This window comes from Natator depressus, chromosome 11 (genome assembly GCF_965152275.1).
Source record: "Natator depressus isolate rNatDep1 chromosome 11, rNatDep2.hap1, whole genome shotgun sequence".
NCBI lineage: Eukaryota > Metazoa > Chordata > Testudines > Cheloniidae > Natator > Natator depressus.
In genome coordinates this window covers 40,928,053-40,954,005 of record NC_134244.1, presented here as the reverse complement: position 1 = coordinate 40,954,005, position 25,953 = coordinate 40,928,053, and the positions used below count along the sequence as shown (strand labels likewise).

General features: G+C 39.8%; 1 protein-coding gene and 1 pseudogene across 3 annotated transcripts in view; both read right to left on the bottom strand.

Annotated features, from left to right (window-relative positions):
* The window catches only part of MAP3K20 (mitogen-activated protein kinase kinase kinase 20), a 125,275-nt gene that overhangs the window by 57,488 nt on the left and 41,834 nt on the right, over nucleotides 1–25,953 (bottom strand). For all 3 annotated transcript variants that reach the window (XM_074967605.1, XM_074967603.1, XM_074967604.1), the window contains exons 4-8: nucleotides 14,377–14,478; nucleotides 12,752–12,817; nucleotides 9,529–9,557; nucleotides 9,285–9,422; nucleotides 131–217 (exon numbers count right to left, since the gene is read on the bottom strand). In XM_074967605.1, the coding sequence (XP_074823706.1) occupies nucleotides 131–217; nucleotides 9,285–9,422; nucleotides 9,529–9,557; nucleotides 12,752–12,817; nucleotides 14,377–14,478 (422 nt within the window). The remainder of the gene's footprint in view (nucleotides 1–130; nucleotides 218–9,284; nucleotides 9,423–9,528; nucleotides 9,558–12,751; nucleotides 12,818–14,376; nucleotides 14,479–25,953) is intronic.
* On the bottom strand, nucleotides 3,387–4,144 carry LOC141995596 (adenosine 5'-monophosphoramidase HINT1 pseudogene; annotated as a pseudogene).

Genomic DNA, 25,953 nt, shown 5'->3' with positions numbered 1-25,953 from the left:
GTTAGCTCCTACTGCTAATCTTTCCATACGCGTGAACTTACTTTCAATTTGAAGAAGATGAAAAAGTCTTTTGCAAAACCCCAATACTGTTTTCTGATCTATGTACCTGAATGTAGAAATGTAGTCTTACCTCGTTTTTTTCCACTACAAGCCAAGCTACTTGTAATCCTTCCAAGCCTTTAAAGGGGACCTCCCTTGTTAGCATCTCCCAGAGAACCTGGAGCAGAAAAAAAAGAAAAGAATTTTTATTTCTGTACTTTGTATTTTAAATACATCATTAAACCCTGATACAGCACTATCTGTATCCAATTAATTGGCAACCAGATCCCATTTGCAGTAACTTGGACAAATGTTTGTGTGCAAGATCCTCTCACTAAATTAATTTTATTATTTCTGTTTTTTTCTCTAAAGCAAAACCAAATAAAAAACTGTGTTGCGCGGGGCCCAGGGTCTGCAATTTTGTGAAACCCATAGGAAATATTCTCTTTTCTTTATACCATAAAATGGTGGTTCATCCTTGCAAGATAGTGAACTCCCTCTCCCCAACCCCAACTAGACAAACCTTTTCATTACAATAATCCTACATTTTAAAATATTTCTATACAACTACAAATGGTGCTTCTTAGTAAACAGTATCTGAGCCTATACGTTTTTAGCTTCTGAGATATGCCTATAACAAAACACCCAACCCAAAATATACTTTGTAAGTAATATAATAATTGTTGCTGCCAATAAGTTTGTGATTATATTAAACTAAGTGGTATAGCAGATATCGGATATTAATATTTTATCTTTAATCTCCCTACAATACTTTATTTTCAGACATGGGAGGATCTCCTCCATCTGTGTATATATGTAACATTTTTGCACATATTGCACCAACTCATTAAATCAAATGGTAGCTGAGAATCTCAAATACTTTGTAAAAATGAGATCAACATCACCAAAAGAGCTAAGAATCAATAAGCCCAACTTCTTTTTCTACTATAGAGACATAATATTGGAGTTCAACAAGTTAAAAGTCACTCTTGTCTCCATTCATACATGTATCTACTACACTGGATCTCCATATATGTATCTCTTGATACAGATATAAATAACTATATAAAAACTTCTTCAGCTCAAAACACACCAAAAAGGGGCCAACATTTATTGACCACTTAGCCAAAAGTTCCAAGCACCTTGTATAAGTCTTGATATCCTATGCTATTTGGGCTAGTACTCAGGCTTATTCAAGCCACATCATTTTCAATGAATTATGGACAACTTTGAAGGTAATTAGTAGGAACATGCAAGAATATTGGCGGACACTGTTCAAGCAGAAAAATCAAATGAACAGGGTGTTCTATCAAAAGAGCCGCTAATAATTCTGTTTGAGCCAGAACCTGATTAGTAAAGGTAAAAAGTATCTTAGAAGAAGTCATTGTACTAAAAATTTTCAAGGGAAAGTATTCATACAGTTACCCAATCCCCTGTATGGTTTAGTTCATTCCCTTTAGAAGAAGGAAAATACAACTCAATTTGTTATTCCAGTTACCACACATCTGCTGGTAAGGCTGAGGAAAAGAAGGGAATTTAACTGCAAAAAAAAAAATTCACTAATTTGGTATTCCCATGAAGCTCAGATACCCCAATAAGCAGTCAGCATAAAACAAAAGCCACCAAACTGTGCAGGTGAGCAGACTCGCAGAATTACCTCATCTGTATAACTGTGGGGCTACTGTGCCCTATGTACTACAAAACCCCACAGGAATTCTCACTAAAGATCACACATCAAATGTATAATAATGGTTAGAATTGTAAAATATTATTTAAAATTCTTCAGATGAAATATGTAGGTTTCATATACCACCAAAAGCCTGTAGCTGTAAAAGACAACAATTTTGCTTTTCTCACACAACAGGTAGTGGTTGTGTTTCCATTCATGCACATAAGTTTCCACAGAACATTTTGCACTGAATTAGTTTTTGATGCCATTTTTACTTTTATTTCCATTGTGTTGTACATTTCCATTGTCTTATACAGCTCACTGGTTTCCTAACCTAACTGTATTAGCTCCAAATACTCCAAACTATACTTTATAACCCAGAAGAGATTAAGGAATCTGAGAAAAGTAGGAAGAATTCCCTTTTAGTATCCCTATTGTTCACTAGTAGCATTAGAAAGCCAAAAGATGAGGAACTTGAGACCCAAAAGTCTCTGTGTTTATTCCAAAAGATTTACGTAGAACAATGCTTTGTCAGTGACGCCAATTTCATATTCGAATCAACAATCTAGATAAAGATTTTCCCACCAAACTGGAGCTCCATGGTAACATTTTAATTGCCTTGTTTTTGTAAGAGTTTCAACACAGTCTTATGAATTGGCTACACTAGACTGTCAGTCAAAGTGGAACCAAAACTGCAGAGGGAAGCAGTCTAACTGTAGACACAGTTCAGAGAACCATACATAAAAGGATTTACCGCAGAGATTTGCAAATTGTGGTCCCTAGAGCTTAGTCTCCTTCTTGTGAACAGATAGAAAGTGAACATATGGGGAGGAAGACAGAAAATGAAGAGCAAGAGTGTGATTGTCTTTTTCAGAAAGTTTCAAATACTTTCCCAACATTACTTAGTTCCTAAAAATTTCCACCATTACTTCAAGTTCAGCTCCACTGGGGGCAGTTATGCTGGGAACACTACAGACAGGGCTCCAGGGAGCTGCCAGCAGTTTAAGTACCGTATTGTCTATCTTTGCTCAGAGCAGGTCTACACAACAATGATTAAAATACTGATGGCCGTTGGTGTCTTGTCTACACGAGAGCTCTGCCCCTTGTTACCACTCTGGCTTTGAAATGGCAGTAGCAACAACAGGGGATTTTTTGTAAGAGAGTCCTCATAAAGACCAGACCCACAACAAATTTCTTGTTGACTCTATACATGGAGTTATCTCTGATTAACTATACTTGATTAACTCCATTTATGGATACTCTTATTCCAGAATAAGAGTGCCTTGTTCCGGTTTACCTTTAAGCTTATTCTGGAATAAGGGTGTGCACACAAGGAGTTTATCAGTGATTGCTAATCAGGAATAACTGTGTTCAGACAATCCTTAGAAGAGACCACTACACTAGTCAGTAGTGGCTAGGTCTGGAATGTGGATAATGGAAGACCAAATAAATGAGGATATCCCTTTTAATCCACACTACCTGTAAAAGTTTGTGTTCATGTAGAGGGTTTCAGCATAGCAATCAATCCTGAATTTAATTGTTTGAATACTGCTTTTAGAGAGGGTGAAACGAAAGAAGGGATTTTGAAGGTAGAATGGGGTCTTCTCAGATCCTCTTTCCTCAGCCTGTTTAAGATCTGCTGAAGATTTTCGAATGATCCGTTCTTCCATCTGATGAGAGCTGTAGATGTTGCCATCCAAAGATACTTAATACTAGCCTTGAGTTAAGCTGGATGAGATGAAAATGATTCAAGGTGGTTTTGAAGTGGTTACTATAATGTTATTTCATATTAAATATATAATTTTAAGATGTTTAACAAAAATAACAAAAAATATATGTAAGGATCAAACTGTTTCACAACTTCTATGGCTGAGACTATGCTTACATGTTCTACACATCTCCTGTTTGTTTTTTTTTTTTTTAATATGCTAAAACTTTTACTGCCCTTTAAAGAAAAAGGTAATTGAACATGTTAACAGTAGTTGGATTCTTGGGCAATGTATTAAATCTATGCAGGGATCATTTTCACACAGAATGGTGATTCTTGCTGCAACTTAGCCAGGAGGCCAGCCCAACTGATGTCCACCAAGAACATGGAGATGTACAAGATAGACAGACTGCCCACCATCTGGCCCTTCATTCATGACCATTTGGTATCCGTTGGTCAAGCCCAATTCAGCAGCACACTTCTTGTCAACAATCATTAAATGCCCAAGAAGAGATTCATCTGAATCTTCTGCTTCAGATAATTGGACAATTGGCTTCTTAGGAACCACTAGGAAATGCGTTGGAGCTTGAGGTGAAATGTCATGGAACGCAACGCACTCCCTCATCCTCGAAGATGATTTTGGCCGGGATCTCCTTGTGGATGATCTTCCCAAAGATGGTTTCCCCGCCGGGCCGGGTGGCCTGCGCCTTACGGATCTCATTGGCCATCACTGCCGGCTCGGCCCCCTGCGTGCAGAGTCCAGGTAAATAGACCTGCACTGCAACTAGTTAATGAGTCTGTGTTATTCACTTGTTACCACTTCATCTGTATGACTGAAAGATATCAGTATAAATCCCACATGAGAATGAAATTGGTAAAAAACTCCAAGTGCCAGAAAAGCAGGCTAGGGGAAGTCACAATTTAGTAATTTAAGCACACCATTTTTCATTCTTTATTCAACTCTCTGGTGAAAACAACACGTAGAAAACAGAACACTGATAGTTTTGCACAGCTCTCTTATTGACTTGGACTCATAACCAGGGTTAGAAGAAGTGCAGCAGGAGGGGGATGGTCTTGTGCTACTACAGGTCATGGCCTTTGTATGAGACCTGACAATGAGATTAGTCCAGCAACTCTCTGCACCTATCCAAATAAAAGTTAAGATCCCATAATTCTTTTCAAAAAGAGTATGGGATAACCCCAGTGTAAAATAAAATAAGTTCTCACACCCAGGTCAAAGTGTGAGCTATTGCCAATAGCTGCTGCATTTAACTTCACAGCCTCTACACAACCAGTATTTAATTAATTGCTTTAATAAATGCTAAAATATGTCAACTATGAAAGACACTGCATAAACCCCCCAAAATTAAATACATATACAATATATCCAAATGGAACTCTGCAGAGCTAGGATAAAATAACTGATGTTCTGAGTGTATTTCTTTACAATTTCAAAACAGCTACGGCTGTTTTAAAGAGTGAACATCATTATTCCACAAGCATTTTCAAAGCAGCTAGACAAGTGAAGAATTATAGTCTGTACAACACATAATGACATTAGAAAGAAACTTTAGCTACGCGACTGAAAATCTAGGTTGATAGATTCTGATACTTAGCATCCGTTGTTTAGAGCAGTATCAATTTGGTGGTTCAGAGAAAATCCAAGACCTATGTTTGTGTCTGGATAAATCAGCTGGAATATTTGGTTTTATTTGTTAGTCAACCTTATGAAATAATTTACTAAATCTCAAAGGGAGAATTTGGAAGCCATTAAGCCAATCATGAAGAGCAGAACAAATTACTCTAAACACCGGAATGCAATATCTGAGAGATCCTTTCTAATTCAATACGACCCATTTGCAAATAGGAAAGTTCACCTCAGCTGAGGAAAGACTCAGGCCTAAGTGCTGACAGAAATTACTGGTCATTTGATGGGAAGAGGCTCTCTTACACAACAAACAACATTCACAGCCACATAATAGTTTATAGAAAGTAAACCCATTCCAGGAAAAAAAAAAAATGTAGGGAAGACTACAGATTCTGCAAACAGAATGACCTTTCCTAGCGTCTCATTAGTTTACATTTGAAAAGGATCCTGCTCTTTGTTATCAGCATTTCAGCTGAAGAAAAGCAGATTTGTCTGTCTAGCACAAAGGCCATTGGCAAGTGTTACACTTTGAAAGTGAACTGTTCAAAATTTGTTTTTATATATCAAATCATTGTAAGAGCAAGAGATCTACTTTTTCAAAGGTGTTAATTCTTAGCCTTTAAGCAGATTCACTACTAGTCTAAAAGTTTAGTTGAGGAGAATTCCAACTTTCAAAGATATACTAGGACAAATTCTTTACTAAGTCAGTAATTCCCAGCAGAGAATCTGGACCACTGCATTTTGCAAGAGTCTGATTCACCACTGCATTACTCTACTTTTACACCTGAATATCTACATTGAAATCAATGGTGCTAGAGGGGTGGAAAACTGGAACATAATCAGGGTGGATCAGGTCATAGGTGTCTGTGATGGGGTATCCATCCCACACAGGACTGGAAGGGGTTAAGATGGCCAGATAGGCCTATTAACTCCACACACCTGGAGGAAGACTCAGGGAGCTGATTGCAATTAGGTTAGGCTGTGCAGGAACAGGTGGGGCCTATAAAGCCAGAAAGCTGGCAACAGATGGAGCAGGGAAAGGGCAGTCATTCCCTGAGAAGAGGGTGGAGGGTTTGGACCTGGTACACTCAGCACAAGGAGGGGAACAAGGAGTTGTAGGAAGCAGTCCAGGGAAGGAGCAGCGAGGGCTGGGAGAGAAAAGCCCAGAACTGCTGGGTTGAGGGTCCTTGGACTGGAACATGGAGTAGAGGGTGGACCTGGCTTCCCCTACCAGCCACCGAGGGCATGGTATAAACCAGTAGGGCAGTGAATGGGAAGACTGCCTGGATCACTGTGGTAATGACAGGGAATTGAAGGACTGTACCCCGAAAGGGGGAATGCTGAGTGACTTAGCTGGAGGACTAAGTCACAAAGAGGATGCTGCAGTTCCTGGGACAGAGACAATGTGACGGGATGAGACCACAGAAAGGGGCATCGACCTTGAGAGCTAATCCCCTGAGTGACCAGGAGGTGGTGCCAGACAAGCAGTGAGTGGTGCACGCCATGACAGTATTTAAAAATTCTAAAACATTGGACGTGTCCATAGGAGAACATATTTGTCTCCAAAATACATATGAATGATAAAACAGCCATATGGATCACATATTATTATGCACACTGAAATATCACTATAAGACAACAAGGCATAGGCCAATGTAACTCTGTATATATATGCAAAACCATTTTGTGGGAAGGTTATTGTATTAAAATATTTCACTAATAGTGAACTGGCTAGCATATGGCTATACTGTAAGTTCTCTGAGTTTTACCTATAATCACAGAATTAACAAATTATCTTTACTGTTTATACACAGGACAAATTAACTTTACCAACTAAATGCTCCTACGGTTTGTGCTATACCTGATATAATAATATATTAAACAATTCTGTAAACTGGAGTAATAGTAATAGGATGAAATTTAATAGTGAGAAGTGTAAGGTTATGCATTTAGGGATTAATAACAAGAATTTTAGTTATATACTGGGGACTCATCAATTAGAAGTAACGGAGGAGGAGAAGGACCTTGGAGTATTGGTTGATCATGGGATGACTATGACCCGCCAATGTGATGTGGCCGTGAAAAAAGCTAATGCAGTCTTGGGATGCATCAGGCAAGGTATTTCCAGTAGAGATAAGGAGGTTTTAGTACGTTATACAAGGCACTTGTGAGACCTTACCTGGAATACTGTGTGCAGTTCTGGTCTCCCATGTTTAAGAAGGATGAATTCAAACTGGAACGGGTACAGAGAAGGGCTACTAGGATGATCTGAGGAATGGAAAACCTGTCTTATGAAAGGAGACTCAAGGAGCTTGGCTTGTTTAGTCTAACTAAAAGAAGGTTGAGGGGACATATGATTGCTCTCTATAAATATATCAGAGGATAAATACCAGAGAGGGAGAGGAATTATTTAAGTTCAGTACCAATGTGGACACAAGAACAAATGGATATAATCTGGTCATTGGGAAGTTTAGACTTGAAATTAGACAGAGGTTTCTAACCATCAGAGGAGTGAAGTTTTGGAATAGCCTTCCAAGACCTATCTGGCTTTAAGATTAAACTCGATAAGTTTATGGAGGAGATGGTATGATGGGATAACATGATTTTGGCAATTAATTGATCTTTAAATATTCATGGTAAATAGGCCCAATGGCCTGTGATGGGATGTTAGATGGGGTGGGATCTGAGTTACTACAGAGAATTCTTTCCTGGGTATCTGGCTGGTGAATCTTGCCCATATGCGCAGGATTTCGCTGATCGTCATATTTGGGGTCAGGAAGGAATTTTCCTCCAGGGCAGATTGGAAGAGACCCTGGAGGTTTTTCGCCTTCCTCTGTAGCATGGGGCACGGTTCACTTGCTGGAGGATTCTCCTTGATGTCTTTAAACCATGATTTGAGGACTTCAATAACTCAGACATAGGTGAGAGGTTTTTCGCAGGAGTGGATGGGTGAAATTCTGTGGCCTGCGTTGTGCAGGAGGTCAGACTAGATGATCATAATGGTCCCTTCTGACCTTAATATCTATGAATCTATGAATTCCTTAAATTCTCTCACTAGAATTTTATTTACAGCTAATTCACACTGACTAAGCTGTAACAACTTTTGAACTAGACAATTCTAGAACTAGCTTGGAATTTCTCTCTTTTTTTTTTTTCTTCCCTATTTGGAACTGAAATGCTTCCCTTCAATAAGAAATACTTTGTCATTTTCAATAATAGCTTACATAACATTTACATTTGCTAGCTTACATCCTAGTATTGTAGGTGTCTTAGCTCAATTAAGTCAGACTATAGTTTTGGATCTGCCAGCATAGCTTTTTTTTTCTCTTACATTGGGTCATCAGTTTAAATGATGAATGGCTAGGGGAGTTGGTTTAAAACATTACTAATTAAGAAAAACCTGACAAAAATATGTCAGGAAGGACTTGTTAATTCCTGCCATCTCCTCTCCTTTAACTAACACACACACACACACACACACACACCCCTACTCTCTGCTGTACTGTCTGTCAGCTTCAATTATGGAGTAATACAGGATTGATTGCAAGGATGCAGAGTAGGAACAGAGTGAAAGAATTCCTATATTCCCAAACTTCACTCACAACATTTATTTGCTTACAAACAGGTTCATTTCCCCCCCTTTAAATAAGTGGCAGAACCCACAAAACTTTTACCAACCTTTCTATACAGTGCCTCTCTACCTTTGAGAACAGTTATCAGCTGATTGTAGCAGGCTATTACAGCAATCTGAGTGGTAGAGTGGCATAATACCACCTTTCTTAAACCAACTCCATGACACACAAGTATGGAAATACTCTAGGCAACCCTCTCTAACAAACTTACTAAAATATAACCTGTTGCTCCTGATAGACTAATATCCATTCCTTTGCAAACACAACACAATTACAAACTGTAAACTGTTTACTATCTCTTTCCTGCCTCCTGACATAGGTAAAGTATTTTAAATACAGTTTGCATTTCACAGATTAGCAACGCAGCACAATCTAATCAAATACTTATCTTACTAAGCATGCAAGACATTGCTCATACTAACAGTTTTCAGCTTGTAATTATAAAATACATGAATCTATTTTGAAATGAAATTTTGTGAACTTTCTCTATTGCCCTTATTTAGGAACATTGTTTTCACATTTTACATTCTACTAAATCAGTTATGCCAGTGCTCCATTAATATAGAGAAAGAAATGAAAGCAACTCACCACACCGTATGAATATGTGTCACATGTTTCAGACACTGGGAGACTCTGGATAACTTCTGGAGCCATCCAAGGGAAGGTACCCACCAAGGACATGTGTGTCGTATGGTGGTGAAACCTTGAGGCACCAAAATCACAGATCTGGCAAAAACAAACAAACAATAAATGCCAACTTCTCATTCATTTGACTTCAAAGATATCAGGCAAAGCAGCTGCAAAACCTTCCAAATAATTAAAATATTCCTACCTTTAATACTCCATCAGCAGCTATAACAACTGGAAAATCAAGAACAAAATGTAAGTGAATTACGTTTCAAAGAAGAACAATGTATCTTGTTATTAACATCTTAATGGCAAACCCAGTTGACATTTTATAAAGAAAAATGATCCCACATTGATCCAGGACTTGAATACACTGGCACACACAATTCTTTTGATTTCTTGGGAGGTGTTCGAAGAACACTTGTCAGATACCTGAAAGTCTATGAATAAATTCTAAAACTGCATTAGAAAAAAAATTACAAAAAAGGTCTATTAATAGTTTACTAATAAATGAAAATTTAATTTGCTAAGAAACAGGCTACAATTAACTCCTTAGTTATAATTCAATCCTCCCTTACACATTTCCTCAAACACCTTGCACAGTTGTAATTGTGGGTACAATTTCACCCACTGTATGTATCCATTTATTGACATTATCTGCAAATAAGTCAGAGAAAATTCAGTGTGATGTTTGAATTATTTTTCAATTTCACAGTGACACTTTTCAGCAGATACCCTTTCCACAATCACCTTTACCCTAACTTTTACAGCGCATTAGCAAACACAGTGGAACCCGCTTGTAGGCAATGCAGTTAGAGTCAAATTCCACTTACAGAGAAAGTGGAGTGAAAGTCCAGATTTGTTTTAATGGACTTTCAATCCTCTTACACTGAAGTGTCACTTTACTTAGAGTGAAGTTTCTTTCAACTCGAGTAGTAAGCTGATAAAGATGCTTAAAAAATTGGACTCATACCCTCCTGCATAATGTAAAACACCAGACAACTTGCCACCTAAAGGTTTCCTTCACACACCTAGTCAAAATTATTGTTCTGTTTGATTTACTTTAGAATATCAGGAATGTAAAGTCCAGTCTTTACTGGTTTTGCTGAAGACCTCTTGGGAAAGATCTCCTGTTCAGTGTAAGCTCTAACACCTTAACTGAAGAGGCGGGGTATTTAACCTTTAACAAAGATGTCCAGTATCCGCTAAGTTAATTGGCAATTGAAAAGTTGAATAATTGAAAACAAAAACAGAAAAATCAAGGAGTTTGACTAAAAAAAAAAAAAAACTCTCTCTCAATTCACATCTCAACCTTCACTCTCTTGCCTACCATGACGTTTCACTAGTTCTCTAGTCATCTGAGATAAAATCAGGGCAGACAAGATGTGAATTGAATATCTGATGTAAAATATAAGCAGGAGAAAAAAGGTAGTTTGGGATTTATTTTTTACTAAATTTGTTTCCAGGGATTCATCATGATGAACAAGCGGAAAAAAACAGTGCAATCTCAGAGTTTTTCTGTTGTCTATCACCTTTAAGTGAGTTCCGCTGTATCAATCCCTCTTGGAATGCACATAAAAGATGGATGTTAAGTACTCTATCACCTCCCTCTTCTCCTCTGTCTGGCGAGGGAGGAAAAGAGAAGTTGTCATTACTTGTACCTCTTGGGAGATGGGGAAAATAGGAATTCCAGGTCCCAGGTTTTGTTGCAGTTCCTTCCCATGTGGAACAAAAGATAAAACAAGACCTTGCTGCAAACCAATAAGGGTGTGTCCACTCTACAAGAGCAGCCATCCACCACTAGCATGATTTTCTGTCACAGCTTGGAGCATCTGTCTTCTAATTTTTATTTATTATTTTTGGCTCATGTGGACAGGAAAACAGAATCCCTATAACTGCGTCAGAGAACAGCATTATGACATTGTCTACACTAGCATTTTTCTTTGAATTCCCCACTATTTCACTGCCACTAGTGGCCCTCCACTTTGTATTTTAAACGAAATTTGATATTTTGAGGATTACAGATAAATCCCTGGGGCAAAGCAAGAGCCCACATCTTTGAAATCCAGAAGTTTTCTATGCTTATTTTGGTCTTACATCCAAATTAGGACTTGATGAAGATTAATTCTCATGGCAATAGTAATAAACCAATGAATACCGATACTAAAAAGGTATTTATTAAAAGGTGGATGTTTTGGGTCAGTTTTGAGTTAACCAAATTGTGGAAAGCATTCAGCACACTGAGAAGTTTCAACTTTTCTTTTGTTTAAAGGTTGTTCTTACTTTCCATGAAAGTTTGTCAGCTGTACCCAGATTTCTCAATAGGCCTCTAAATGTAGTATTCTGTGTCAAAACTTCTCATGCAGCCTTTGATTATATCACCATCTATGACTTCCTAAAATGGTACATTCTGGCACACCTCCAGTAAATTTTCATGGAAACTAAATAAAATTTTCAGATGGGTAAATTGAAACATATGCTCTGAATGCCTTTTAAGCCCTAGTTAGTGGGGATATTGAGCACAAAAAAATAAGCTTACCTCAAAAACTGATGTGAGCCTTGCTCACCCTTAAACAATCTTTCCAATTCAAAAGATAGAGAGAGATTTCTAACTAACTACAAATACAGAAAGAACTGTCCAATATTTCCCATTACAGTAATGAAGGCTCACAATGATCCCTCCCAGAGATTTACGTTAGTAATAATAGCATCAATGATTAATCAAAGTTTATAAAAGAAAATAAATATTTTCTTAAAAAGATACTTAAGAATGAAACTACATCCAGCCATTTCTCCATGGATGACATTCTTATACAGCATTTGGTGACTCAGAATAATTTGTAAGCCACTTACTAGTAGTAAATATTTCACTTAAAGTCACTTTTCAGCATGTTTCATAACTGACCTGGAACTAACCAAGTAGAACAGTTTCATTCAAACCCCACAGCCAGTTTACATTCTTCAGAAGCACTATCATCTGCAAAAGTTCAATCAATGCTGAAAGAACCACAACATTTTCAGAGAGGATACTGGGTCCGATTCTCAAGTCTCTTTTGGCTGTTTTGCACTGTTCAAAGCAGTTCTCCACCATCTCTTCCTGGGCCTCAGCATACAGGACATTTCCAGGAAAAAGGGAAAGTACCTTGTCAAACCTTGGCTGCTGGAACAGACCATGAGAAGCAACACATAATTTAAAGCAGCACTACAGACTGCTCTGAATTATGCCAGGGACTGGAATGGTGCCCAGATATCCCAAGGATTCAGGGCAGGGAACACAAAGATGGCTTAGTACTGCCTTTTCTCTGCCTCAGCTGCATATCTCAGCTATAGCTGAAGATTTAGCCCTGTATCTCTCGAAGGCTAAAGTTAAACTGTCACATTAACTGAAAGTAGAAATATAGAATAACTTAAGTGCAAGGTTACTTTACCATTTCTAGACTTTAGATCTCTGTGAATTACTTTCACTGGAGCCTCCATATGCAAATAGTGCATTCCTATAGAAAAATGAGGGAAAGTTTTAAAATTATGCTGGTTTAGCAAGGCCACTGATTGTCAATGCTTGTGTTAATGATGATCTATAGTACATTAGAAGAGGAATGCTGCTTGCCTATGTGATTATTTGCATGTAGAGAGCCCTAAGTATGTAAAAAGTATACATGTAATACAGTGCCATGTGCATGAACATAAAAGGATGGAGATATCACCCACCCAATGCATAATTTTTATGCTCTTATTTCTATTCTTTCATTTCCTATTTTAAATATCTGTATATATCTAATGCAGGCAGAGCTGGGTGAGTCTTAGGTACGCTGATGCTTGGATTTCAGAGAGAGATAGTGTCTTATCGACCAGAAATATGATCTGCGTCCCAACAGTTGGAGGTATTCTGCAACTTGCTCTTGTGTCTAAGCATCACACTCATTGTTGGGATTTAAACTATAATTGCATAGAGTTAATCACAATGACAAGCCCAATGCCTTATCTGCTGTACCTTCTTCTAGTGCTTGGAGGATATAAAATGTAACCACTAGCCTTCATTATTCAGATGAAATTATTTAGCGAGTAACTTGGGTATGTTGAGATAAAACTCCAAAAAGGCTTGCACTTACAAACTTTTTAAAAATAGATAAAAATAAACTGTGGTTTAGCCATTTAGGCTCTGGGGCACTGAGATCTTCTAGCATGGACTCCTGAAGACCACAATGACTTCTACGGGACACCACATGTGCAAAGGGATCAGTGCGACCAATCTGAATACAGGATCAGGGCCGTAAAGCATTAGCTAGTCTTTGAATGTGTATTTAAAAATAAAAAGGAACTAAAAACTGTTTGCTAACACTTTGATTGTTTTTCTAAAAATTACTTAAATTGCTTGGGAAATTTTGAAGTGTGTTTTAAAAATTTTATGTGTGGTACAACACATACAGAATAGCATCCACCTGTCTTAAATTACTTGGATCGTTTCTAATTAAACTGTTCCATTGAATAGTCTAAGGGCTTGTCTAGACACTAAAGCAAGTTAAGACAAATTAACTGAAGGTGCGAAGTTAGAGCACATTATTTAAAGTGCATAAAACCTCTGTGTTAGATGCTCTCATTTAGAAGTAAAGTGGTCTCAGTTTGCTTTAACTAAGGGCTTGTCTACATGGGAAGGTATTCTGGAATAGCCATTTCTGACTAACTCCCTTTGGAAGTGGATTAAGCAAATTTGGAATAAGGCACTCTTATTGGAAAGCATCCACACAGGAATTTAATCAGGAATAGCTATTCCACTTAAAATTCACGCTCCACCCACCTTAAAACAAAATTAACTTCTCAGCGTAGGGAAGAGCTTAGTTTTGCTTAAGCTAAAGTGCACTGTGGCCACTTTATTTCATCTTAACTTTCCTGACTATCCCTATGTAGACAAGCCCTAAACCTAGATATTGACATATCTATGCAATATATTTCTATACACAGTCACCTATGAAAAATATTCTGCTGGGATTTAGAGCCAAAACATAAACAGAAATGGTCAACAGGAGGGAGTTATTGTTAAAAATCAGCCTCTTACCTTTCGCTATGTCAGTTGCCCAGGTCATGATATGATCCATATCCATGTCTTCACTTCTGTTGCTATTAATGTAATCATACAATGAGCCAACAGAAGCATATTCTATTAAAAAAAAAAAAGACACATAATGTGTCAAAATGTTGCTTTTAAGTCAAAAGCTGGGTGATTTCCCACCAACGACTGATAGACCAATGTAATCCTCATATAAAACTCTGCAATAAGACTCTGTGGGTTCAATAGTTAACAGCAGACTGTATTCTGCACAGGTGTAAAATAGAGGCATTTTGTTTTTAATTATCCCCAGACAGGCAAGTAGTGGATTTTAAAATTAAGACAGTAAAAAGGCTCAGCATAAACAGAATTCAGATTAGCCAGATCAGGAGCTTGACAAGTATTTGGGGACAGGTACATTGGGATGTTTAAAAAAAAGTTTGATGAGCACAGTTCTGCTCAGAAAAGCAACTATGTAAAATGTCACCTTTTTACTCAGGAGGTCTGCTCCATTTGCATATTCAGAATTTCATCTACTGACTTAAGGGACTAAAATAAGTTGTACTGCTTTTCTCTGTTCTTATCCCTGTAGAGCCAACACTGATAAGAAAGCAAGGTGGATTCTATTCCTTCTTGTTCATTCTCAACAGAATAATTTACGAAGTACTTTGTTCTGAACAATGACATCTGTGAAAACCCACTAACAGAAGTGTGGTTGCACAGGTGTAACCAAGGGTATGTCTACACCACAGTCGGAGGTCTATGTGCAGACATAGCTAGTAGCTAGTCCAGGTACCAACTGCAGTGAAGCCATGGCAAAATGGGCTAGCTGCCCAAGTACAAGCCCCCCAGTGAGCCTGGGTATGGTCTCTGGCAGCTAGCTCATGTTGCAGTCGGCACGTGAGCTAGCTAAATCAAAGCTAGCTCAGGCATGTCTACACATGCTGCAATCACACCTCCAACTCCAGTGAAGACATTCACCCTAAAGGGCTAATTTGGCCTGCAGGCTCTTTATTGTTGGCGATGGTGTATGTGATGGAGAGAATCTACTTTGACTTTCAGAGCCCAAGCTGAGTTTGAAAGTCTAGAGAAATCAATCTATTTACTGCAAGTTGAGCACAATTGATTCTAAAGTCACAAATACAAACTTGGAACTCCACAGTGCCATTTGACAGTAATTTTTCAGTACTTTAAATCAAAGATGTTCTACATGGGAACACAGAATTTGCCATTCTTGATCAGATTACTGGTTCGTCAAATGGACTCCAGCAGTGTCCAATATTTAGTGCTTCAGAGGAAAATGGACACTCCTCATCATTGTATTATTGTGCAACGTTGTACATGAGGGAGGGCAAAACAGTCCAACACAAAGTAGGAGATAATCTATTTGAATTACTGTCCAAAAATATTTGAGTCAAGTATTAGAATCTGACCTTAAATTAGGTTTTTTCGGGGGAGGGAAAACAGGAGAGTCAGATAAGTGGAAAGAGAAATTTTTGTTAAGGAAAAAAAAAATGGTCTAATGTTGAAGTGCTGCGGCCAAATTTTCACTTGTTCCAGGATAGGCTTGGTGAGAGAAATGTGGGGATGGGAGCAGCTGTCTGGAACAAGTTATGCCTCCCTGATTTTCCTGGTGTAATTGTCCCTGCCCTGCCCACTGGCATATGTTGGAGCAGCTTAGGGGCTGCTGTAACTTATGACAACTGGTTATGGTCGCTATGACACTATATCCTACTAGTGAATTAAGCAGACACTACATCTCACCCACTCCCAGCCTCTATGTCAGGATGTACAGGGGCAGATGATGTAGGATCCAGCTACACCACTTTACACCACCTGAGAACTTCCCTACACCAGGGAAATCATCAGCTGGTCACTTAGAGCCACTACTTTAAACCACCTGACTAGTGCAAAGTGGCCAGAACAGAAGGGGCAGAACCTCGGTATGTAAGCACAATTGCTAGGCCATGTCTACACTACAAAGTTCAGTCAATGCAAGTTATGTTGGGATACAGCCACTGAAGTCTGTATATCGGTCAGGCGTATGCATGCTTGGCTTCTTGTGTCGGTGCTCCCCATACTCATCAGGCGGGCTTGTGTCGATGCAAAGTATGGTGCACTGGATAGATATCCCAGCATTCCCCATGCTACTATGTGGCGCAGTGCCTTTTGGGACCTTTTCACAGAGCTTTGTGGGATAGTAGCAAAGTGCCCAGGGATTTCCAGGAGCTACGGGTCAAGCTCCTAACATGCTGGTTTCTATATCCCATACTACTTGCCACATCCAATAATTTTAGCATCATTTTTCAAAACTCCCACAGTCCCATGCAGCACTTTTTGGTCTCCACCATCACTGACAGAAGCATGGAGCCTGCAGAGCTCATCATAGTTCTCATGTGCGTTGCAAATACATCTAGGAAGCACCACTGTCCAGTATGTGCAGAGCTTGAGGAAGTACTGCTACAATTAGGACTGAGATGAGAACAATGTGGAGATGTTCGAACACAATAACTAGAAGCTAATGGGCACAGTGGAAAAACATTCCAGGTTGCTGCTGGCATTCTTGGAGCGGCTCTACGCGATAGAGATCGAGTCCCGACTGTTGGGAATGCATCGTCGTAATGCACATTTAGGATGATGAGAACTGGCTGCAGAACTTTTGGATGCGAAAGGCCACATTCTTGGATCTGTGTGCCGAGTTCACCCCGGCCCTTCAGCACAGGGACACCAGAACGAGAGCTGCATTGACAGTGGAGAAGAGTGTGGCACTTGCAGTCTGGAAGCTTGCAACCCTGAATTGCTATTGGTCAGTGGGAAATCATTTTGGAGCTGGAAAACCCAGAGTTTGGGCCATAGTGATGAAAGTTTGTAGAGCCATTAAACGTCTCCCGCTATATCAGACTATGACCCTCAGCAATGTGCAGGACATCACAGATGGATTTGCAGCAATGGGGTTCCCAAACTACGACAGGGCGATAAGTAGCAGGCATATCACTATTTCAGCACCAGCCCACCTTATTACAGAAAAGGCTACTTTTCCATCATCATAAAAGCGCTCATGATCATCAGGGACATTTCACAGACAACAAAGTGGGCTGGTCAGGGAAGGTGCATGACACACACTTTTTTAAGAACACAGAACTATTCAGAGAGCTGCAAGCAGGGACATTCTTCCCCGACTGGCAGATAACCATTGGCAATATTGAAATGCCAAGAGTGACCCCGCCTACCACTTACTCCCCGGCTCACGAAGCTGTGCACTGACCTCGACAGCACCAAGGAAAGATTCAACTACTGGCTCACCCAGTGCCCACGTGACTGTTGAATGTGCTTTTGGTAGATGGAAGGGATGCAGATTGGATCTCACTCGATTGGATCTCAGCAAGAAAAACACCCCAATGGTTATAGCTGCATGTTCTGACCTACGGAATATCGGTGAGGTGAAGAGAAAGAGGCTGCCACCAGTGCTGTGCAGTTGAGGGAGGCTTTAAGAGAGCATGTCAATAGGCAGCCATAGCACAGCTTTCATGAAATAGTGTCTGTCGTGTGATATATTGGTTTGGTCCAAGCCTGCCGCTATGAATTCTGGAATGCTTGCGGTACATTGCATCTTTGCCCCCCCCTTATGTGTTCCGCAGCACCTGGTGTGAATTAATAAAGATACTGAGACTTTCCAAAAACTGTGTGGAAAATAGCAGTTAACCAAATTAAAGTGAAAACAAAGACATTCAAGGCTAATTTTTTTTTTTTAACCAGCACTGTTAAGAGAGGGAAACACAGTTTACAAACCCAAGTGAAAATGGAAGTAAACAATAGGCATTTATGTCCATGTATGTATACAGTAGTTCAATGTAGTCCGTTGTGACTACTAGTTTTCTCAGGCCGGTGTATGTGTAGCTTTGTTGTACCTTGGTTGGAGTGGTAGGTGTAAGGATGTACACTGTGGTGCCATGTGGTATGTTGGGAGTTGTAGGGGGCAGGGACCATGCAGTTCTCCAAAGACTGCAAAGGCTGCTGGGTCTGGGATCTCTGGGCCTGTAGGTCAACCATGCTCTGCAACATTTGTGTTTGTTGCCTGAGCAACCCCATTATGTCCTGGTATGTTTCCTGATGCACCTCTTGGTTCTTTTGCTTCTTCTGCAGCAACCACTCTCTCCATTATCAGTCTGTCTTTCTCCTTGTTCACATTCTGAAGGGCACTGCCAAGCCCTTTGATCATGGTCCAAGGCAACTGTGGCCAGGAGGATGGATCTTCCATAACCTATACTCCTTAGTCCTCTTCCTTCTCCTCCTCATCAGGGTCAGATGTTCAGTGGGGGGGACTCCTCAAGGCCATCACACCAGAAGCTGCTGATAAAACCAGACAGATACACCATTAGATTTATAGTCACAATGGAAAAGAAAAAAGTCAAGTCTCAAAACTGCCTTATGTCATTTCCATAAAAACTTTTAATAAGAAATGCTTTAGTGGCACTGTGGCTTTGGAGTGCCTCGCTACAGCACCACTCTCTCTCTCTCTCAAACCACGGTGAGTATGGAGGAGTCAGAGCAGGGGGTGTTCTGTTGCATGTTGCTATGAAATTTAGTGTTACACCCCGTCTATCCCCTCTGGTGCATGTATAGGAAAATGGCAGGGAATATATTGGCACTAGTTTAATAGCAAAAGGGGAGGGTAAAAAGAGGGAAGATAGGAGCACTCACTTAGCACGAAAGCAAGACGTTAAGAACAATATTCATAAAGGATCCAAAAGACACGAAGAGAAGATATTATTGAATTTGTTTACACAGATGCTAAGAGCCTGGGTAACAAAAAAGAGGAACTGGAATTGCTCATTTATGAGCATAAATTCAGTCTAGCTGCTCCTACTGAAACCTGATGGGATGATTTGCACAACTGGAATGTTAAAATCAGTAGCTATAACCTATTTAAGAAGGATTGAGTAGGCAAAAGGAGAGCAGGAGTGGCACTCTATGTCCAAAATGGCATTACCTCTTTCTGAGTCACTGATAACTTGGAAGAAAATTATCTTGAATGCTTACAAATCAATGTCCTAACAGACAAAACACAAGATGGGGTATTGGTTGGTGTCTGCTACAGACCACCAAATCACATTAGGGAACAGGATGGCTTTCTCCTTACACACTTATCTATAATTTCTAGGAAAAACAGCTGCATCATCCTGGGGGACTTCAATCTGAGTGACATATGCAGGAAGTCTCATGCTGCCAATACTAAAACAACCTTAGAATTTCTAAACATTATAGCTGACAATTTCCTAACGAAGCGTTGCAGCCAATGCAGAGGAATTTTTTGAGACTTTGTCCTAATAGATAAATCAGAACTGATCACAGAACTAAAAATTAATGGCAGAAGTACAGGTAGCAGCTAGAGATGAACAAACATAAAAAAGGTCTCATTTAAACAACACACTGTGCTTATACACAAATGCTAGAAGTCTTCATACTAAGATGGGTGAACTACAGTGCCTGACATTAAATGGGGATATTGATATAACAGGCATCACAGAAACTTGGTGGAATGAAGGTAATCAATGGGACATGGTAATACCAAGGTACAAAACATAAAGGAATGACAGAGTAAATCATGCTGGTGGGAGAATAGCGTTATATATCAAAAAAAGCATAGAGCTAAATAAAGTAAAAATCTCAAATGAATCAAACTGTACCACAGAAACTCTGGGTAGAAATTCCATGCTTGAACAACAAGAATATAGCAGTACGAATATACTACTGACCAGGATGGTGACGGTGATTGTGAAATGCTCAGAGAGATTAGAGAGGTTACAAAGGCAGAAAACGCAATAATAATGGGGGATTTCAACTATCCTATTGACTGGGTACATGTCACCTCAGGAAGGGATGCAGAATAAAATTTATAGACATATTAAATGACTGCTATTTGGACCAGCTTGTTCTAGAATTCACAAGGGGAGAGGCGATTTAGTCATAAGTGGAAAGCAGGATTTGATCCAAGAGGTGAATATAGCTGAACCGCTCCATAACAGCAACCATAATGGAATTAAATCTAACATCCTTGTGGGGGGGAAATGCTAAAGAATCCCACCATGGTAGCATTTCACTTCAAAAAGGGGAACTACACAAAAACAAGGAAGCTAGTTACACTGACATTAAAAGGAACCGTTGCAAGGGTGCAATCTGTGCCGACCGCATGGAGACTATTTAAAAACACTGTAACAGAGGCTCAAACTAAATGTATACCACAAATAAAAAACACAGTAAGATCAAAAAAAATTCCAGCATGGTTAAACAACAGAGTAAAACAGGTGGTAAGAGGCAAAAAAGACCTCCTTTAAAAATTGGAAGTCAAATCTTAGTAAGGAAAACAGAAAAGAAACATAAATTCTATCAAGTTAAGCAAAAAAGCCTAATAAGGAAGGCCAAGAAAGAATTTGAAGAACAACTAGCTAAGAACACAAAAACTCATCAAAATAAATAAATAAACCAATAAAATAAATAAATAAATAAAATACATCAGAAACAGGAAGACTGCCAAAGAGGTGGTGAGGTAACCAGAATACTGAGGTGCTAAAGGAGCACTCAAGGAAGACAAGGCTATTGTGGAGAAGCTAATTGAATTCTTTGCATTAGTATTCAGTGCAGAGGATGTGGGGGAGATCCCCACAGTTGAGTCATTCTTTTTAGGTAACAAATCTGAGGAACTGTCCTAGATTGAGGTGTCATTAGAGGAGGCTTTGGAACAAACTGATAAATTGAACAGTAATAAGTCACCAGGACCAGATGGTATTCGCTCAAAAATGACATTGCAGAACTACTAACTCTGGTATGTAATCTATCGTTTAAATCAGCCTCTGTACAGATGACTGGATGGTAGCTAATGTAACACCTATTGTTAAAAAGGCTCCCGAAGCGATCCTGGCAATTAGCGGCCGGTAAGCCTAACTTCAGTACCAGGCAAACTGGTTGTACCGAAAGTAAAGAACAGAATCATCAGATGCATAAATAAACGCGATATGTTGGGGACAGGTCAACATGGCTTTTGTAAACGGAAATCATGCCACACCAATCTATTAGAATTGTTTGAGGGACACAGTGTACTTGGACTTTCAGAAAGCCTTTGACAAGGTGCCTCACCAAAGGGTCTTAAGCAAAGTAAGCTGTCATGGAATAAGAGGGAAGGTCTTCTCATGGTAACTAGTTAAAAGATAGGAAACAAAGGGTAGGAATAAATGGCCATTTTTCACAATGGAAAGAGGTAAATAGCTGGGTCCCCCAAAGACAGTGGTGGGCAACCTGCGGCCCATCAGGGTAATCTGATTGCGGGCCGCGAGACAATGTAATTGTAAGTGGGGAATCATTATTGAGCTGATATGTTTCTAGCAGTGTTTCTTGGCCCTATGTTATTTAACATTTTTATCAATGACCTGGAAGAAAACATAAAGTCATCCCTGATAAAGTTTGCAAATGACACAAAAATTGGAGAATGGTAAATAATGAAGAGGACAGGTCACTGATTCAAAATGATCTGGATTGCTTGGTAAAGTGAGCAAGAAAACAATATGTGCTTAATATGGCTAAATATAAAGGTATACATCTATGAATAAATATTATAGGCCCTGCTTATAGGATGGGGGCCTCTATCCGGGGAAGCAGTGCCCCTAAAAAAGATCAGAGGATGGTGGTGGATAATCAGCTGAACATGGGCTCCCATTGTGATGCTGTGGCCAAAAGAGCTAATGTGATCTTATCATTTATAAATAGGGAAATCTCGAGTAGGAGTAGAGAAGTTATTTTACCTCTATATTTGGCACTGGTGTGACTGCTGCTGGAATACTATGTTCAGTTCTGGTGCCCATAATTGAAGAAGGAGGTCAGACTAGAAAATGACAATGGTCCCTTCTGGCCATGGAATCTATGAATTTTCACAGAAAGGGGTTATTTTGGCTGATATCCCACTCCTCCAGGTCACAAAGACACAGAGATCCCGGCTGCAGCTGCGTCCCAAAGCTGCCCAGACATGTGTGCTGCCAGCCTGTTTACTTCAATGGGGCAAGCTGAATTCATCATAATGTGGCATGGGAGAGTTTCCTGTCTCAGGGGAAGAAATTAAGCTGCCACCCCTAGAAATCTTTGGGAGAGGATGGCAGAGTATCTCCATGAAAGTTTCATCAAGATTTCTCAAGTGCATAGAAGAGACATCCTATTCTGATAAACAGAGTACTCTGCACGGCCCACCATCTAGTCCAACAAGCCAAAGAACTGAAAAGCTGATGTGTCGCCAACTCTACCTCTGTTAGTTCTACCCCTACTTGAGCACAGAATACCATTCTGATATGGACTGTGTAACTGAAATACCATAAAACCCTTCTTAGAATTTATTCCCTAATATAATATCAGTAAAGCAACAAAAAGTCAATACTTTTGTCAAACACAGGAGGGAAGCAAGGAGGGTGATAAGGTTTTAGAGAAAGAAAAAGCAAAAAAACAAAAATAAAAATATCACAAGGAATAAGGCACGTACACACTTACCCAAGCTCCCTTCCCCTTCTCCTCAGCGGGCTCATCTGTGCTTGCCTGGCAGAACTGGCTAGACTCCTGCAGAGTTTCAAACAGTTCCTGGAACATGGCATGGCTTGAGTCCCGCACCGCGTTTCCTCTCTCCTCCTCCTCCACGCTGTTCATGGCAGGAGCATCTATCTCAGGCGCTTCCAAGGTACCCAAACTTGTCTGCAGGGTGCTGGTTGGGTCTCTACCAAGTATGGCAAGGAGTTCGTTGTAAAAGTGGCAGGTCTGCGGGGCAGCAGCAGATTTCTTGTTGCCCTCCTTCACTTTGTGGTATGTCTGGCACAGTTCCTTCACTTTCACGTGGCACTGCTGTTGATCCCTGTAATGTCCCTTTGCCGCTGGGCTGCTGTGGGGGGCATTACAGGGATCAACATCATCAACGGCAAACTGCGGCCACTGGGAGCTGTGGGGGGCCGTGCCTGGGGACAGTTAACGTCAGCAGAATGTCTCGCGGCCCGCAATTAGATTACCCTGATGGGCTGCAGGCTGTCCACCAGTGGGCCAGAGGCTGATGAACTAATGACAGCAATCAGCCCATCTGCTGGGAACAGGTAAAGGACAGAAAGGAAGTGAAAGGGGAAGGCTGGCCAAAGCTGGAGGGTAGAGGATCTCACGACAGTGAAGTCTTGCCTCCCCATCCCCAGAGAATGGACTAATGGGGACGTTTACATCCAATTGTATGTTGCTGCACAAGGGACTGTACTGGTGAAGTGGTAGAGGAGATCCAATACATAAACACACTGGTGCTTATAAACTCGGAAGTGTCCAAACTGTTTGTGGTGATCCAAAAGGGCAAGAAGGGGACCTGTTACAGTGCCCCTAACAAAATACAATAAAGTAACCAACCAGATACAACCTATCCCCAGTGGCTTTTACAGATGGACTGGTCACCAGGCCAGACAAAAAGATATAGAGGAAAGAAAAAAACACTACTATCTTTATTTTATTTTTTTTATTTATTTTTTTATAAAGAGAGGGTTTATAATTTGAGCTATGTAGTAAATATAGCCAAATTGCTATTTTTTCTCTTTTTATATTTTGGCACTACCTTAACCTAGAAAAGTAAGTGTATCAATATATTGGAATGTTTTCCTACAAAGAAAGTACCATACAAACACATAATTTCCCCTAATTATTGCTTCTGAATTAATTTAACAATTCGAAGTCACTGAAAAAGATATATTTTATTAAACATTAGACAGTGCAGGTGTAAGTTCTGTCACATACCTTTATCATTTACTAGATAAACATTTTTAACCTACTACTCATTCATTTTGTTTTTAAATACAATATCATGTATCTGGCAACCTAGCATTATCAGCAGCAGACTAATCTTACAAAACAAACTACATGTATAAATGGTACAGGAGAACTTTAGAGTCTTAAGGCTTGTCTACACAGTACTTTAAACTGCACCAGAGGGATGTAAATTTTAACCCGCACTAGCATGTTGCGCACTAACTGATATCTGTGGACCCTGTTGGTATGCACTAAAAGTTCCCTAGCACATGTTAATGTAGTCCCGTTTCAAACAGTACTATATTAATGCATTCTAGGGAACTTTTAGTGCATACTAGCAAGGTCCACATGGACCAGTCAGTGTGTGACATGCAAGTGCAGACTAAAATTTTCACCCCTCTGGTGCAAACTAAAGCACCGTGTAGACATGCCCTAAGTGGTATATAACCTGATTTTGTGTCTGTAATGAATGAATCAACTATCCTAAACCCAACAGCCTTTTACCGTACAATAACATTTACTGAAAACTGGTTGATTCTGTTCTTAAAGGAACACTACTTGGCCCCAATACTCCAGTGTACTGCGGCAGCTTTGCATTGCTCTTGCAGCACAGAGAAGCCCTAAAGCTGATGTACCTAGACATAGGATTCTTTGGTAACATAGAGGAATCTTCAAGTGGTATGAAACTAACATAGCAGAGCTCCTATGCTACCTCCTCCCCTGCTTGCTGACATGAGGGGTATGGCTGCGATATCCTTGCACCCAGCTGACCGCAGGAGGGCCCTGGCAACCAGCACAGTTTAAAACAGCCTTTAAGCTTCTCTAATTAATGATGAGCACTGGCTGTTACCCTTCCCTCTGCATTTCCAGAGGTGGGTCAATGTTGTTGTAATGCAGGTGGTGCTGGACATGCTCCCTTCTCCAGCTTCCCGCCAGATAATTTAATTACAAAGCTGTGTAAAAGATGTTAGAACTCGATAGTAACAATTAACTGAATACCAACCAGTGACCTCGGATAATGGGCCCACAAACGGTAGTCATAAAACATTAATCGTTGTCCCTTGCCTACTGAAGACATAGCAAGGGGTGGGGGCAATTGCTGGAGATGCTGCTAGGCATCTTACTAGGCAAGAATTTCCCATTCTGCGGCCCACTATCTCCTACATTGAGATGTAGGGAAGCAGTAAGCAGTGAAAATAAGTAGGGAGGGATAAAGAAACAGACTGTTTACTTTCAAAGGGAGAGGTCTTCCAGGTAGTACATCAAGTCCTAGATATTTGGCTAGTTTTACAACAACTTATATAAAAAGCACTTGTGAAGTCATTATAAACTAAAATTTCATACAACTCCAAAATGAATTGAAATAGAACAGTTAAAGGAAATGGTCAGGAATAAAGCAAACCACCTCTAGCTGCTGTTATACAGTATATAGAAGCAAAGTATATAGAGCAGTATATAAAGACAAAAATTCTAGTGGCAAACTGGAGAAGGGGTCATGGACAGTTCAGGCTGTGCTGCAATGTGGCACCACCTCCAGAACTGCAGAGAGAACAGCTCAGACATCTCAGAATTGTGGGAGATGCTGGGCTGCAGAAATAAAATAAACTTCAATAACTCACTTAATGGATAAGAGAGAGACATGTATACCCAGTTGAGTACATTTATTAAAATATCCCTGCAGTTAAAAGACTGTCATGCAATTCAGTTCATAGCTTGTAAAAATAATTGTTTTGGTTCTTTTAGAAGACGCAGTTTTTGTCCTCATTTCCATACTTGCTTTCA